Raw genomic sequence first — 18081 nt, forward strand, 5'->3', positions numbered from 1 at the left:
TATGAACCAAGGTCAAAATTATTAGCCCCTTTAAGCAATTTTTTTTTTCGACTGTCTACAGAAAATGCCTATTATCCAATGGCCAGAAAGTGATATTTTTTTTTATAAACTAAGATTTTATATAAAAGTCACTTTAATGTGTGATATGACAAAAAAAGTGGCCATAAACAAATATTTTCTCAATTCAGATGAGTAGCGGCTTGGACTCGGAAACAGTATTCCATACGTCACCGATACGTAATGACTTATCAAGCGAATAGCGCAATGTCACATTTTTTCAATATCGAGTAACCCCAATATACACACACACACACACACACACACACACACACACACACACACACACATATAGATAGATAGATAGATAGATAGATAGATAGATAGATAGATAGATAGATAGATAGATAGATAGATATACATATAGATATATACATACATTTATTTAGATTATACGAACAATATAAATACACATTTGCATTGAATACAATTACATACTGCAAGCTTATTTTAACTAGTGTTTCAAGAATGAAACCTTTCCATTTTAATCTTGGCGCTATTGATTAGTGTTGTTATTTAGTTTATTATTTCCTTAATGTTACAAATCCCTCCCCCCTTTCCAAACTGTCCAACTCCAGTACGCATAAATGAGTTCTGTGAGCGAGTAAGCATGATTGGCTTGACTTTTGGCGTTCGGTTCCGCGTGAGGCGGCATTGACTGACGAGGAAGGACAAGAGCGATGAAGGTTTATGGCGAGGGTAAATGAAGTGTTTCCTCAGGCTGTGTTACTGACCATGCGTGTGAGCATCCAGGCTCTCGTGACAGCGGCTCCCAATTCCCCGCACACACACATATGTACAAACACACACAGCTTCGGCCACATAGCTAATCTGGGAACTTGCTTACAAGCAAAGGGCAATCTAAAAATGTGCCTAAGCGTTAGATGTCAGGCTAACATTTGAACAGCAGCAGCATCGCTCTTTTGCAGCAAGTTTGAGAGGGTAAATTGCACTCTTGTCATAAAAGCTCGTAAAAGCTCAGCGTTATAATCCCGAGGCCTGTTTTGTGGCAAAGCTTCTCTCCAATGGCTTCTTAAAGTCGCCCCGCTCTGAGCAAGGACCTTTGGTTAATTACCAACAGCCAATGTTCGCCATAAATCATCCCCAGAATAATAAGCGTCTGCCGCAGCCTAGCTTACCGTCTCTTAACCTCAGGATCGCTCGTTAAATGTGTGTCAGTCGGATATATTTCTCTTCCGTCGACTGCTGTAGGAATACTTTAGGCCGGGTGCTTTAAATCACACAATCGTTTTGCAGTTTGTGCTCGTTTCCTCTTTTTTCCGCTTGTTTGCGTTTCACATTTGGTCTTATTTTCTTTGTTGTCCTCGCAGGAAGATGACTTGAACGACATGCTGGAAACACTGCACAACCACCCCGTGCCAAAGCCGAATACGCCAGTAAATCTGAGTGTGGTAGGTACTGTGGAGAGCTGAGGGTTTGTTTAGAAACACAAGTGGGAGCGCTGGCCTCTCGCTCTGATAACAGACGCCTGCACTGTGTTCAACAGAGCAGCCACTTTTGCAGCTCATCAAACCCCGCTGTATGGATAGGTTAACGCTGCCTTAAACTACCGGCAGTCACTCACAGCCCATACATCCGTATATCTGTCTAGCGTTCTCTCTTTCTGTCTGTCATCCTGTCTTCCTGTCTATATATTTGTCTATTATACAGTTTGGTCTGTCTATCTTTCTGTGTACAGGACCTATTGTTTTGTGTGTTGTTCCCTGTCTGTCTGTTGCTTATTATTCTGCTGTTCGATCTGTTGTTTAGTCTTGTCTGTCTACCACTGGTTCTATCTATCTATCTATCTATCTATCTATCTATCTATCTATCTATCTATCTATCTATCTATCTATCTGTCTGTCTGTCTGTCTGTCTGTCTGTCTGTCTGTCTGTCTGTCTGTCTGTCTGTCTGTCTGTCTGTCTGTCTGTCTGTCTGTCTGTCGGTCGGTCGGTCGGTCGGTCGGTCGGTCGGTCGGTCGGTCGGTCGGTCGGTCGGTCGGTCTATCTTTCTCTCTTTTCTCCTCTTTTTCTTTCTTTCTTTCTTTCTTTCTTTCTTTCTTTCTTTCTTTCTTTCTTTCTTTCTTTCTTTCTTTCTCTTTTTCTCTTTTTCTTTTTGTCTTTCTTTTTCTCTTTATTTCCTTGTTTGTTTGTTTGTTTGTTTCTTTCATTCTTTCTTTCTCTTTCTTTCATTCTTATTATCTTTCTTTCTTTGCTTTTTATCTGTCTTTCTATTTTTACCTGTTTGCCATTCTTTTTGTCTTTCTTTTTTTCTTTATTTCCCTTCTTTCTTTCTTTCTTTCTTTCTTTCTTTCTTTCTTTCTTTCTTTCTTTCTTTCTTTCTTTCTTTCTTTCTTTCTTTCTTTCTTTCTTTCTTTCTTTCTTTCTTCTTTCTCTTTCTTTCATTCTTATTATCTTTCTTTCTTTGCTTTTTATCTGTCTTTCTATTTTTATCTGTCTGCCCTTCTATCTTTACCATCCTTTGTATATACATCTGTTCGTTCATCCATCCATCCATCCATCCATCCATCCATCCATCCATCCATCCATCCATCCATCCATCCATCCATCTGTCTATCGCTCTGTCTGTCATTGTCATTCAACCTATCATTCTGTCTATCTCCCTAAGCGTCGGTTTATCTATCTGTATGTTTTTTCTATACGTCTGTCTTTCTATGTCATTCCATCAATGCATCAATCCATCCAAATTTATTTTCTCCAAGAATTGTAGGAGATGTTCAATAATTTCAATCATTTTCATGTGTTGCGGACCCCTTGGCCAGATCTTGATGTTTTTCTTTTTACCTGGTTTAATAAAGAAACATATGAAAAATAAGGAGCTCACGTAAAGCACAACAAACTTTTTGAATTCCTGGCTTCACAGGGGGTTTCAGTCACATGATCTTGAATGGGGTACTTTTGTGTGAATTGACGAAATATACATCCATCCATCCCTCCCTCGTTCCATCCATTTTTGTCTGTTTGTTGCAGCCTGTCATTTTTTTGCAATCTCTGTCTATCTATGTGCATGTCTGTCTGTCTGATCTCTCCATCTAATCCATCCATATTCTTTCCTATATTTTTGCAAGAGCAACCACTTACATTTTGCCAATGGGCAAGTAGTGCTGCATCCAGGAAGCAGACAGTTGGTGAGTGAAGAGTGAGTGTGCTGAAGGGAGAGGGATGAAAAGAAAGAGATTGAGAGAGAGAATGGGTCAGTTGTGAAATTTGGAGCCGTTGCCCTAACCACATGGGAGACCATTTTCCAATTTTGCCAAATAAACCAACTCTATTCTTTTTTCAAATATGGCAATCACCCATCCTGGGTCTTGTTGTCATGCTTTTTTCCCTTTTCTTTTCTGGAAAACAATCAAACCTGCTAAATGATTCATGCTCTTCCACACTGCTGTATTCTCTTTTCAAATATCAAATGTTTCTTTTTTTTTTGACGTTAAAGCAGAAGGCAGTTATGCTCAAGAAATCTCCTTGATGATCTGCCCATTAGCCTACATTTATCTTTTTATTTAAATGTGTGGATAAATAAAACAAACACAGCACCCTTGAATATCTGCTCAAGAGCTTTGCATGAACAGTGTTTCTTTTAATATCATGTTCAATCTGTAATTCTAGAATGCTTATTATTGGATTTTTTTATCATGTTGTTTTTACATCACTTGCTTTCAAGTCAGATTAACCAACAGTGCAGTAATTATTGCTTAAGCAATATAAAGACCATGTGTTCTTCAACCAACAGTATATTTTTTGACACTTAGCCAGACCCCCTAGTTTTTGATCGCTGAATCCAATGAAAAATTAACAAAAAGTCGCACATTTTAAATTAAATAAATGCAAAATAATCACAAAAAAATTAAATAATCTCATAAAACATCCAATTCCAAACCTCATAATCAAATTATATTTATTTCAGTTTGCAATGAATTGTTTTGCATGACTTATTGACGTTGCATACACAGCGCACGTGATGTATTTGAGTGTCTCTCGAAAAATTAAATTTTACCTCAAATTCAACCATCAAAATTGTTCGCAAATTTCTGGGATTTACCACCACAAAGTCAGTAATCCATCGCAAAAAGTCACACTTTTTTTTTGAAGTGTCTGTTTAACATACACTTCTGAGCAGCAATAATATAAAGTATGTTGTCAAATATATGTATATGGGTAGTTGACAAGTAGGCAGTAAAACACAATTTTGAAGAAAAACTAATTATATCTATGTAGTTGTAGTAAGTCTGATGTTTGAGAAAATTGAAGGGCTCACATAACTTTTATAATTATAATTTTTTACTGAATGTCATATGGTGTGACAACAAAAATAAAGAAAATCAACTCTTACATTAGTATAATATAGTACAATAATATACAAATATTGTGAGAGGTATTTATCTTTGTTGTTGGACACTTGTCTTCATCCTAATTTGATTTGAAATTATGAATTATATTTTATTTTCTAATAATTGTTGAAATATTTCAGAGGTGTGACGTAAAGGACAACTAAACTTCACAATTTTATAGTGGTTATAAAGAAGTGAAACATGAGAAAATTCTCAGCTTCGCAGGGGGCTTCAGTCACATGATCTTGAATGTGCTTTCTCGAGTAATTAAATTTTTCTGTGATATTGCTAATTTAAAATTAGCATATTGTATCACACCAGATGACATTTGTTTTAGTGACAAAATATATAGTAATATGGGGAAAATAAGTATCGAATGTCACCATTTTTTTTCTCAGAAAACATGTTTCTAAAGGTGCTGTTAATCTGAAACTTTCATTTTGATAGTAACCATCGAAATCCATATATGCAAAGAAAACAAATCTAATTAGTTTACAAATGAAGTTATCAAGTTAAAATCAAGTTAAAATCAAGCTGTAGAATGGCCTAGCCAATCACCTGACTTGAATCCAATAGAGAATACAAAATAAAGATCAAATTTGATAGATGAGACCCACAGAACCATTAAGATTTTTACACTCTGTTGAAATCTGTGAAAATAAAAATCACACCTGAGCAATTTTTGTGTCATTTCATTGGTATTACACAATTATTTTTTCACATTTTTTGTTTTTGTTTATGTTTGTATTGTGTGTGTTTTTACCAAAATTTGGTTCAACAGCTCCTTTAGAAATATTATTCCCAGGAAAAAAACATGACATGTTCAATACTTATTTTGCCGCTGTATGGATGAAAAAAATATGGATTATAGACATTTTTCTAAAAAAAAAATAATAATAAAATAAACCCTGAAGAATTTATTAATGTTTTTACGATTTTATTTTTCATTAATTAGAGCTGTAATGTACTAACTATGCTTGAGACAGTCACACCATGGGACCGTTTTGAGATTTGGCTCAAAAAGACAGCACTTTTTATAACTAGAGGTCCATGGAAGACAAATAAATCTTTAACTTTTTACAGCATTTTAAATGATGACAATGCCAATATTCATTTTGTCATGTGTGACAGTGAAAATGCAACATCACCTCAACAAACCATATAATTACTTACATATTTTTAAATCAATGCAAAAAAGGCGCAATTTACCCTTGGTGTACAATTTAAAGCACATCAGGTCATCCGAAGGAATTACTTGGTATTGCCTTGACCGTCTCCCAGCAGGTGGTGGGTTTGCTAATCACTGTCATGTTCTGATTTAACTTTTCTAAGATTCAGATGATTGACAGAATGAAAAGTTTGTTCGCTTTTAGACTCTGGGAAGAGGCTCTTGGTGAAGGGAGAGGTTTGCATCAGCTCTGTGTGGGCAGTAATGTTTAAATCAGACGTTGTGTGTATATGTGTGTGTGTGTTGGGTTTCGGATTCAGGGTCTGGGATTCTGATCGCACTACAGGGAGCAGCAGGCAGAGCGCGGTGATAACAAGCGCTCTGATAATGTGTGATTTTTATAAACACGGCTGCAAAGCATTGGCCACGGCCAGCTGGAACTGCTGTCCATGACACGGAGGGCAGTCAGCTGCTCGGTATGGGAAAATAAACACATGTCAGCACACGAAGAGGAGAACTCGGTCAATCTGCCTTATTGATATCTTAAACTGTTTACGTTCATACGATTATAGCAAAAGTGGACACACACATAGAGATTGCTTCGCTTTTGACATTGCGCAGCACTTGGTTTGATCGCTCAAGTCATGTGAGTGTAGAATTGAAGATGAATATTTAAAAGCAAGTATTAGAGGATGCTAGTTGCGCTTGCATTTGTTTGAGGAACATATGCGAAGGCTGCCAAAGTTGAACCTATGTGTTGAGCAACAGATGGGTACTCTTTACGCACGACGAATCGCAGCCCAGCCTTGGGAAAGAGCAGAGCGCGCCACACAGGCAAACAAAAGTGCTAAAGTTAGCAGGCAGCGTGGGATCTTTGCTTCGGAGCCTCTTTGATCCAGACATTAAACTTGCTCGCCTGTTCAAACGTACGCCTGGCAGACCCCTCTGATACTGTCAGAACAGAGCAGTTGGCTTTTGTACCTTAATAAAGACTTTCTCTCCGATGCGGGGAGCCTCCTCCGGTAGTGTCCACAGGGGATCGGCGTTTGTTGACTTGGTGTATCCATATCTGTTGTCTGTATGTATGATGTTAACAAGCACAGACACAGTTCAGGCCGATTGCGGATTATTTATTGGTGGTGGACCAGACAGTTGGTTAGAGAAGCTAAAAGCACTACATATCGGAAAGGTTGCACGATGGTGACCTTTTCTTCTTTTCTTGTCTGTTTTCCACAGCATTCGTACTTCGTAGCTCCTGATATTAACGGACTACCCACTATACCTGAAAGCGTGAGTATGATTAACCCAGTTACAGGTCATATGCAAGGCCCTCAATATTTAAGCCACGTGAAATGTATGAATGTTATTGCACTATAAAACAAGAGATTGTGAGCAGAATGTGATGCAAAACATAAAACAAAACATGAAACAAAACAAAAGATGAATCAAATGGAAAACATGAAACAAACTTCAGCTACTGTAAAGCACTGCTTCAGATTACACAATGTCACTGTGTCAGATTTGTTTAGATAAATGTTGACGTGTTGTGGGTAACAAAAATGCCAGACTACACAATACTTCACGATCAATCGTCACGTGGCGTCTTGGATGTACATGCTGTTATCAAGAACTCGCATAAGCTAAAAATGTCTCTTTTAAAGGGCCAGGAAACACCAAAACACCTTTTTTTGAGATGTTGACAGACATATAGATGTCCCACGTTGCTAAAAGGACACATATTTCACTAAAAAGTGAAAATTGGTTGTTTGGATCTAATTCGTTCTTCCGGTTTGAAAAGAAATTTTGAAGCTACATCACGGTGATGAGATCACTGTGTAAATTCCAGCGTGGAGATTGGCTGTCTGTACCAGCCGGTACAAAGTGACGTACTGTAAAAGAGTTTTCAGCACATCTGTTTATTAATTAATGAGAAAGACTTGGTTCGAACCAATCAGCGTGCTCTATTGTGAACGAGATGCAACTTTATTAATGTGCATGATATCGTTTCGAAGAGTCCTTTTAGCTGTTACAGTGTTCAGAGAGACGCCATGTTGCGTTGCCAACCGTAATTCAAACAAGTAGAAGAAGTAGAATTGTTTGGAGACATGGGTCGTCAGTGTTGCGTTTATAAATGTGCTGCAACGAAGGGTTTGTTTCCATTTCCCCACGAAGAGAGCACAGCTCGTGTGTGGATACATGTGTGGATTACAGTGGTCTGCTAACATGCGACAAAAATATGTTTGTAAGTAACATTTTTTCCCAAGAGCTTTTCGCAACTGGAAATGGTGAAATCCAGATTTGTCGCTCATCTTCTTTTAAATAGATACGCGGTTGCAGTTCTTGTTGATTGTCCTGCCTCTACAGATTTAATAAGTGTGCAGACAATGTTCTTTTGTTTGTTTATTCAGATGGGAAAATTAGTTTGTATAATCAGCAGTACTCTTTCAGTTTTTAAAGACATACCTAAGTCAAAATGATTTAGTTACTAACTTTACAGTACGTTAATATCACTACAATATTTGGACTGAAAGATCAGCTGTAAATGCGTGCTTTTTTTTTTTTTTTTTTTTTTTTTATTCGGCGTGCGGTATCATGGCCCTTTAATTGTCAGATTTGTTTGTTTACATGGTTATTCCAGTAACTCACTCATCAGGCTGCAGACGTGCCTCAGCTATCAATCACCAACATCAATCAACAACAATCTTTTTATTCTATAATGGTAGTTCAGTAATGACACGTCATACAAGCGTATTCTTGCCATAACTCCACGAAGCTTTCTTCCAATTGATTGACTTTTTCATTTTGCCATTGTCTTTAGACATCATAAAGTGTCACAGACATGGAATTTGCTGATGTGCGCTATGGCCCACTAAACAAGAAGAAACAGTTTAATCTTGTATCCCTACACCTATTGGTCATTTACGAATTCCCACGACACGTCAAGCAAATCCTGCTGAAATTAGGAAAAAAAATCATGAAATCTAAACAGGGCTTAAGCAAAACAGGAAGTCAAACATGATATAAACTTTAAACAAAGTAAAACTAGAAGCAAAACAAAACAAAAGGAAACCAATCCGGTACATAAAACAAATCAAAACATGACACAAGCTTAACAAACAACACAAATATAAAAAAATTGGTGTCCAGATTTTTAATTTCTTTTAAATTAACTAATGTGTTTTCCCCCTAGAGAAATTTAACTGAGTACTTCGTAGCAGTGGATGTGAACAACATGTTGCACCTTTACGCCAGCATGCTGCATGAGCGACGCATCATCATTACCTCAAGCAAGCTTAGCACTGTGAGTTTCTGCTGTCATTTTCATTTACACATCAGACCGACAACTTTCTGGTTACCTAAAATGTCAACATATGTTGTGTTTATACTATGAATGAAAATCAAACTATATTTGAACGTAATTGTGTGTAATTGTCTGATTATGATGTGTGATGGACTTTTAACCAATGCTTGAAAACTTTCCCACTGGTGGGAGATGCAGAATCATCTCGTCTTCATTTGCTGATATGTATGGATGTGTTCACCATCTACATGATGGAATCGTGTACATCATAATAATAAGGAACCTAGATGGCCTGTCTCTCAATAGCTGAATGGCAGGGAGAAAATACTGATACAGTCTAACCATCTCAAAAAAGATACTGTACACTGATTCAGCTCTTGCTGTTTTGGCTTTTGGTGGTGGTGGTGGTGGGGGGGGGTGTATTTCTCAGGGCTGTAAGTCTGTAAGCTTTAAATTATCACTTATTGGATCCCTGACTTTTCCACATATTTTCTTTCTGGCTCTTCTTGCCTGAAAAAGGGAGTGGGCGCTTATCACACGGGGGCGGACGATGGTCCAAACTTTCACGACAGTTGGTGGAAAAACGGCGAGTGATGTCATTCGCTCCCTATCTTTCTCCTATTACCCCCCCTTGAGCATCTGCGGTGCGCTCGCCGACAGTGCCGGAACCAAGGGGCTCCCCTTGGACCCTTTGGCTCCGGAGGAGGCTGTCTGAATGACCCTATCCATGGAGTATTTCACTCCTCCGGGCTGCCGCCTTCATTCCGTGTGCTCACTGACACAGGGGGTTAGACTGTGCAAATCATTAGTCTCTTGGGTAAATAGTTTTTTTTTTACTATCTCATAACTTGATTTACTGTTTCGCAGGATAGGAGCGCGAGTGACCTTGAGTTTATGGAAGTAATATGCCAAAAGAGTTACTACGAAGACTAGTGATATTAAGGTTCCACCTCAGTGAAGACTTTCATCATTTCAGATCTCAAAACCATCCGTCTTCTTCTCGAGAGTGTTGGGAGTTACTATAGAAGACACATATGGCCAATTTAGCGGAAACATTCGTAGGCTCAAGCGCAGACATATGGCCAAGTTCCTGAATTGAGATCCGATAGGGCATGTGACGGTGGTCAGGGTGTGGTGAGCCTACTGCTGCCGTTTCTACAGTGAGGGATAAAGAAAGAGAGAATGAATCCATTATGCATGCTGGCAGCAGACCCTGAGTGTCCGGGCCCCCAGTGAACCTGCTGTGTCAGTCTAGCAGAACATGGCCGTGCACTTGCCTGTATTGGAAAGCAAAGGAATAAATCATGATCTAACAACAATGCATCAGTTGACTTATTGCTGTTTTGTGACCAGAGGTAAGGAGTACCACTGTTTTAAAAGCGTGTCGCAGGCTCCAGGAGGCAGCCGCCCATGCAGTCTTGTCATATGCCAGTATAATTGTGCTGCATCAGGATCCCTCTAACTAGTCAACTGGGAGGCCCTGGTGCGTTTCATCTGAGAGACCCCCTCGGCCGGCCCCGAGTCTTGACAGCCGCCTTCTCATCATGCTGTCAGTGGTATGCTAACAAGACCCGATCCCGTCTTGGCCTGTGGTGCTAGCCACTGAGGTTCCTTTCGGCCTCACACTTCTCGTTTTTTTTTATGCTCTACTCAGCAATGCCGTCTTATTTCCGTTCCTTCTTCAAGCATCTCTCTTACCACACCTTTAATAGACATTTTATCTTCCTCCGGCACTTCCTGTTCTCTTCTTTGTGGTATTGTGTTGCAGTGGGAGTTGGATTAGTGGTGTTTTGCGCCCTGCGCCCTACCTCTACCTTACCTTTTTTTTAATGCCACCTCCTTGTTAGCGATACACCTGTGTGTCGGCGCCCTGCTCAGAGCCGTGCGTTTGTCAACAGGAGGGGAGAGCGAGGCTTGGTAATTGGGAAACAAGGAGAGGGCCAGGGGAGAGAAGTCTCGCAGGTAGCAGGAGTCAGCGCAGACTGCGGTGCTGTCACCCTTGTCAGGGGGAATCGCACCTCTAGTCTCCAGTCTGCCCCAATCACAGATTCCACTGTGAGCTTTGTTGTGCTTATCAAAGAACGGGACCTTTTTTTTTTTTTGGTCTTTGTCTATTCTTGGAGAAGTTGCCATGGATATTTTTGAACCCCAGCTTCTCCCTAGATGTAGGGAATATGTTCGTCAACTTGTTTACATAGACAGGGTTCACTGGAAAGGTGTTACAAAGCATATCTTTATACTTCATCTGTAGAATATATCTCAGCAAGGCAAAATGGTACAAATGTACTCCTAGAGATGAGTGTGAATGCGGTTTGATTGTGAAGTGAGACTTCTATGACTGTCACCTGATTGGGTGAAGTTCACTGAACCAAGATGGCAAGATTCTTCTATTTCCTTTCCTCTCAAGAGAAATTTGCAGGTCTATTTCTATCAGGGTTTCTAGCATGCTGGTTCAGCAGCAGAAATTGTGTTGCTGATCGTGTTAGAATCAACTTCAGCCTTTTTTTAACAACAGCCATTTAATGATTTTGTAAAAATCTCAGTCAAATTTTTTTGTTATCAAAGATTTCTTTTAACTGTACATTACCATGCACAACCAAAATGTTAGATTTTTTCGAAGACCTGTGCTAATTGCCTACAGAATTTGAAGGTAGAGGTAATAACTGACTGAATGCTGTCCAGTATCAAGTTTGGAAGTGACATGTAGAGACAAAATTCTGGTTTTGACCAAAAAATAATAAGATGGCAATAATCTGTCGGATATATATCACTAGTCACTCGTAATTTGTTGTTTTATATATATTGTTTTGTTTTAGGAATGTATTTTTCTACAATAAATATAAATATTAGAGACGTCCAGATCTGATCTGATCACATGATCAGAAATCGGGTCTGATCACGCAGTTTCAGACTCGATCGGAATCAGACGTTACCTCTCGATCAGAACTCACGATAGATAGATAAATACATATACATCAGGAGATTATATATATATATATATATATATATATATATATATATATATATATATATATATATGTATATATGTATATATATATATATATATATATGTATATATATATATATATGTATATATGTATATATATATATATATATATATATATATATATATATGTATATATATATATATGTATATATGTATATATATATATATATGTATATATATATATATATATATATATATATATATATATATATATATGTATATATACATATATATATATATGTATATATTTCTCATTATTTTTAACACATCTATAATTATGCAATGGAACAGAGTTAGACCTCTTTCTTGACTTTCTTCACACATAAACAGCAATGCATATGATATGATGCTATTGGTTAAATGCCGGTAAAGTAGAACACGAAAGAAGCTTGAAGCGGAAAGCGCGAGTATAGCTGTGGTCACACTTGACTTTTCTTCCCATAGACTTCCATTCATACGCATACGAATGCGTCAGACCGGAAACGCAAGGTCATGCGTCAAGTTTCGCATGTTGCTGCAGTGCAAAGTTCAAGCTTGGTGAACTCTGACCTGCGAAATCGCATCACTTGACAGCGTGAGAGCAGTCGAGGATCAAAACATGACCTCTCTGGACAGAAATTTTAAATATTGAGCAATTGCTGGCTTTTTTTAATGTCTAATCATCTTGTTTAATCCCGCCCCTTTTCGCAGCGCGGTATGACAGAATTTTGCACACACAAAGCCCAGTGTGACTGCAGCTTAAGTCTGCGGTCTGAAGGTATTGTAAAGTTGATGATGACAACATTGCAATAGCAAACTGTGAGATATGTAAACTTGGGATTCCCTGCCGGGTATTTTAGGTTGAGGTGCTATTTGTTTTTATATTTGATTTTTTTGAAAATATATTTTTATATTTAAGTCTAACTGTGAAGCATTTAAGTTATTTATTACTTGACTGTTCAGGCTACCTCAGAGAACTGCTCTGTTTGTTAACAGAGTTGCTGAATGTTAAAATAAGGTGAATTAAATAAAAAATAAGGAACATCCTGAATCTGTTTCTTCACTGCCCTTTATTCTTTTTTTATGTATTATAAAAGTATCGGATCGGGTTTCGGTATCGGTAGATACTCAAAATCAAAGGGCAAAAAAACCTGATCGGGACATCCCTAATAAATATCTCTGTATTTATTTAGGAAAAGAAATGGTCTTACATAATTGTTGTAGGGCTGTGTTGTGTTCTTTGGGATTCTTTAGAATGCCTTTTTTGACTATTAAATTTCCAATGCTTGGATGCTTTTGTATAATATGCTCTATGGTTGGTCTCCATAGAGAAGACCCCCACTTAACACGTCCCCAGCACGCTCATTACTGCTAACGGCGGTGGTAGCTCACGGGTTTCGGCAGGATCCAGCCCCGCATCCAAACAAGCAGTAATCCAGCATTTGTTACTGCGAATGACTCCTTCATTCAAAGGAATATCAAGCATACCTTGCCTTTTGTGGCCATTTGGCTTTCTTTTCATTTGGCATTTCTTCATTAATTATTCATAAGACCGCCAAATATTTTATTAGATGCGGCTTTCCAACAGCGCATTGTGGGTACAACTGGAGATTCAATGGCAGCGATACAGTTATTCTGAACTTTCTCTTTAATTGTCACAGAAAGGAGGTCACGGCTGATTTTCTTGCAGGATCGGGATTAGTCCCTCAGTTGTGAGCAAAACAACTTATGTGGGAGAAATATCAAGAGTTAATTTGTTTTTGAATTCCACCTTTTAATGTTTATCTAGGTTTCGCCACCTCCTTTCCGTGCCCTCGCCTTTGAAAAGACTTCACTTTCAAGTCAAGAATAAATCAAGCCAATTGGGCTTTTTCTGTGGACATTGTTGAATTAATTGGAATGCGCCATTAGGCTTTCTTACCCATCTCTACATGGTACGCAAAGGTTCCCCTCTAAGAAACTAGGCGGCAGTCTGTTCGCACAGTCAAAGAAAAGTGTTTCTTTGCAGTGCGATGACCTCTCAGCATGATTCATTTATAGGACCTTGAGAAAAAGAATCTCAAACAGAACGGGTCTCAAGGCTTTGATATCAACCAAACTTCAGTTGGTGAGAAATGCCATAAATATTCATTTTCTTTCTTCTAAATTGGCCGGACAAAATTAGATCTGTCACAACTAAAGCTTTTCGTTCTTTTCAGAGAACGGCACAACAAATTTGCATATGTTATAATGCACGCCATTAAATTACTGTTAATTAGCACTGCGCTATTTTGTGACTCGATAGGTCACGTCTCATCCAGAACACTTGAATTTGACCACAGTGTCACAAAACTCCACAACACCACCACCAAACTGACCTTATTCCTCGCACATGGGCGTATACACAATACAGAAGGGATTCAGGATTTAAGCTTCTCTCTTTGAAGCTAGCTGATGCGCCGTGGTCAAGCTTGGTTGGTTTCAGTGGTCAATTGTGATATTGTGTGTGTCAGTGAGCAGGGGGGGTCTCTTGATACTTCCAAGCCATGGTTCGCACATTACTGGAAGCTCCAATTGTCAAGACCCCTCTTCCAGCCCCTTCTCCCTGTGGTATTCCAACAGCTCACAGTCTCTCTTGGCTAACTCATGTTTCATTCTTTGGCAATTTGCCCTAATGAAGTCCCAGCGGAGCCCTCAGACCTCTGTTCTTTTTCCATATTTAATCATGTTATTTTAATCTGGAAGATGAGGAAGCGCTGGCGTGTGCGCGTGTGCCACACAGGTCATTACAACTGCTAGGTAGCCATGAGGGGGAATAAGGGTGTGGTGAGGGGTCACTTGGGTGTTTCACTCATTAAACATCCACACCAGCGATGTAATTAAGTGTTCGCTTCGAATTATTTACTGTGTGTGTGTGTAACAGTAATAAAGCATCATTAATTTTGTTGGAGACGCTACACATTTGACACCTTGCGCTTTGGTGTATTTTTAGACCCTCGATTGATGCCCCAATTTTGAGTTTGAACTTGCGCTGTTAACATCAGAAATGCAGAAAACAAAAGCGCATGTTTAATCGGCTTGTGATGTTGAGATAAAAAGAAGAACCATCTAATGTTGCCTGCTCCCTTGGTCTACAATAAACGCAATCCCCTTAAGCATAACACGTAAATCGGTGTCTTATGAAGGAGCTCACATGTGTTTTTTTTTCCGTAGTTAACTGCATGCGTGCATGGGTCCACTGCCATGCTCTACCCTATGCACTGGCAGCACATCTTCATCCCTGTACTTCCTCCTCATCTGCTGGATTACTGCTGGTAAGAACTGCTCTCATCTCCACATGCACATACTGTACTTCAGGGTGCGAATTATACATTGAAGATCGGGGTTTGGTTTGGTATGTTTGGTAATATGCCTCAGTGAATCAAATTTCTATATTTAATTCAATTACATCTAATCTATTAATCAAACTTGTTATTATGTTTTCAGTGTTTTGAGGGATATTGAATGGTTCTCAATGATGTTTGTGATTTTAAATTAACGGTGACAGGTTTGCTTTCCTGCACCTATTAATGGATGACCATGAAAAACTGCACGTATTTTTTATTTTACTGTTTAACTTTCATGTGCGTGTCAGTGAAATACAAACTCTGCATCTAGTTTTACAGACACATACAAACACCTTTTTTAAAGAAACATGTTTTGTGAACACTTACTCTGTCTGTCGGTGGTCTAGATTTGCCGGTTTCAAAGTGAAGAATTCATATTTGTGGTGCAAACACGCATTCACAATGGTATGAACCATTATAGGGGTGGTCAAATATATACTGAAGTTATCTATTATTTTAATTATTAATATTATTTAAGATACAGATCAGAGCAAACTATTTCTTACCTATTAAAGGGCAGACCACTCATACATCTTTTTTTGATGTCCTTCAGGGGCGATCAAGCATTAATTAGGGGGGTCAGACCTCCCAAAACCCCCCTTTAGTTTGCACCATGCTGTACTTACCTATACATATACATCACGTTTGTATAAGCTTGGGCTCTGCCGCGTTCTGAAATTTAATGCTTTATACTTTAGGCACAACTTTTAAAAATGAATCCATGGAAGTTTAAAAAACAATTCAAGTGATTTAATTGAAAGGTGATAGTGCTATGTTTCATGTCAAAACCATTATCTTAGGGAAAAGTATTTAATCATGAGCAAGAAATAAAGATAGTTCTGTGATCAACTAAAGGGACATTTCCACAACACTGTTTTCAACTTAATATGGCCGATTTCTGTATATGTTTTGTCCATTTCTTATTACAACAATAGTTTTTAGGGGCATGAGAATTCAGACTTTAGTTTGCAAGGGGAAGCATTTGAAAACAAAATAATTTTCGGCTCTTTTTAAAATATGAAAGTGTAAGTATTAACTATTAAGTATTAGTATTAAGTATTTGCATGAATAAATTACATACAAAGTCAGTGAAAACTCATGAATAGAGGTAAATTATTGCTGCACAGCATGAATGATGTGTAAAGGCTGGTTTATACTTCTGCATCGAGTGACTGAGGTTACCCACAATGCCTGCCTTGCACATATTCATGCATTTATACTTCTGCGTGTTGTTTGTATTGCTCTGTAATAACACTTCGAAACACTAGCTGGCAGTTGGTTTTTATGTTCCCTTTGTGTCGAGTTTTTTTCACGGGTGTTTTGTTTTTTCTGAACGTTACTTTAATATACAATTGGCTAAAACTCGCTCATTCAGAGGCAGGAACCGACGGACATGCAATAACTTTAATCATAAGGTAAACACAAAACAAAAGTTTCCATATGGAGCTCTTTTATAGGACTCGACACTTGTAAACACTCGTTCTATCATGCTCGCAGCTCTCAGCACCACCCACACTCATTACTGCTACCAAGCCAGCTAATCACAGCGCTTGCTCTATGCGTCATTGCGTCGTGTAGGTATGTTTTTTGAGAGGTGCACACCAGCCACGGCAAGGGCTATGTGACTGCGTAAAGGCTGCACCTGAGCATACTCATTCATGTGCGCTTGACACAGTAGTATAAATCAGCCTTAATTCATAATGTTTGCCATGAACATGCAGAATTCGCCTCAATCGCTGCTTCTTTTCAAGTGTAACTCAAGTGAAAAATTTGTGTCAGGGGAAAAAACATCCCTTGAGTAAACTAGAGCAAGTGATGTGGTGCTTTGCATCTGGGGTGAACCCAGCATAAACGCTGGCATCATTGGTACCTGTGTTAGGTATATCATCTACAGACATGCATGCCCACTTGAAAAACAAAGCAACAGTGGTGGACTGCAGAACGGTATGTGCGCAATCTCATAGTGACATCACCACCTACTGGCCTGGCATGCATAATACAGTGTTTTTAGTCAATTTTGCAGGGATTAACGGGGATAATTTTAATATCATTTGCATCTGTACTTAAAGCTTTTCATACACACAAAAGTAAAACTTTTTGTATTATTCTCAATGTACTCACAGGGCTCTATAATACACACCCGGCGCAGTAAGGCACAAGATGTGTTTAATGCGATGTGTTACCATTTTCAGACCAGCACAACCCTAATTTTCACATTTTGCGGCACGTTGTTTAAATAGCATATCCATTTGCACCTCTTTGTGGACTCATGGGTGTTCTGATCTAAAGGAGGTGTGTTAGGGCGCAATGTTGGCGCGTTGCTATTTTGAGAAACTAAAATAGACTGCGCCATTGACCAACTAAAAGCTGTTCTTAAGTCCAGTGCAGAGCGCGTTAGTTGTGCACCTTAAATGCTCACACATTGCTTAATTTACACAGGATGCACAGAAATACACAAATATCTTTACAAATGAAAAAAAAATTAAACGATTAAAATGTTACAAAATTATTATTTTCTACATAAATATAAAAAACACTGCCTCCATGCCTTCTTCATCTTGCAGGGGCTTTTTCAGTTTATTCATGAGAATTAGCATTTTTTGACCACACTTCGTTATTATTGTTCATTTATTTTTGTTCATTTATTTGTTTGCTGGAAATTAGAACTGAATTTAGAAATAGTTTTGAAATAAATATTTGTGCTTATGGATGTCTTCAGTGGAGTGTGTACAACCCCGTTTCCTTATCCACGAAAGTAAAGGAGTAAAGAGTAAAAGTAAAGAGAAAGAGAAAATAAAAAGAGACAGAATGGAGGAGGCTAGTTTTTTTTATCCTCGCACTGCAGATGGTCT

At 38.5% G+C, this 18081-nt stretch overlaps 1 protein-coding gene across 2 annotated transcripts in view; it reads left to right on the forward strand.

Annotated features, from left to right (window-relative positions):
• The window catches only part of dennd1b (DENN/MADD domain containing 1B), a 187514-nt gene that overhangs the window by 95066 nt on the left and 74367 nt on the right, over positions 1-18081 (forward strand). The window contains exons 7-11 of one of the 2 annotated variants that reach the window (XM_056448448.1): positions 1389-1469; positions 3147-3206; positions 6814-6867; positions 8768-8878; positions 15057-15157. In XM_056448448.1, coding sequence (XP_056304423.1) covers positions 1389-1469; positions 3147-3206; positions 6814-6867; positions 8768-8878; positions 15057-15157 — 407 coding nt within the window. The remainder of the gene's footprint in view (positions 1-1388; positions 1470-3146; positions 3207-6813; positions 6868-8767; positions 8879-15056; positions 15158-18081) is intronic. The other variant, XM_056448449.1, reaches the window with a different exon arrangement.

Source organism: Danio aesculapii, chromosome 22, assembly GCF_903798145.1.
Source record: "Danio aesculapii chromosome 22, fDanAes4.1, whole genome shotgun sequence".
NCBI classification, from domain to species: Eukaryota; Metazoa; Chordata; class Actinopteri; order Cypriniformes; family Danionidae; genus Danio; species Danio aesculapii.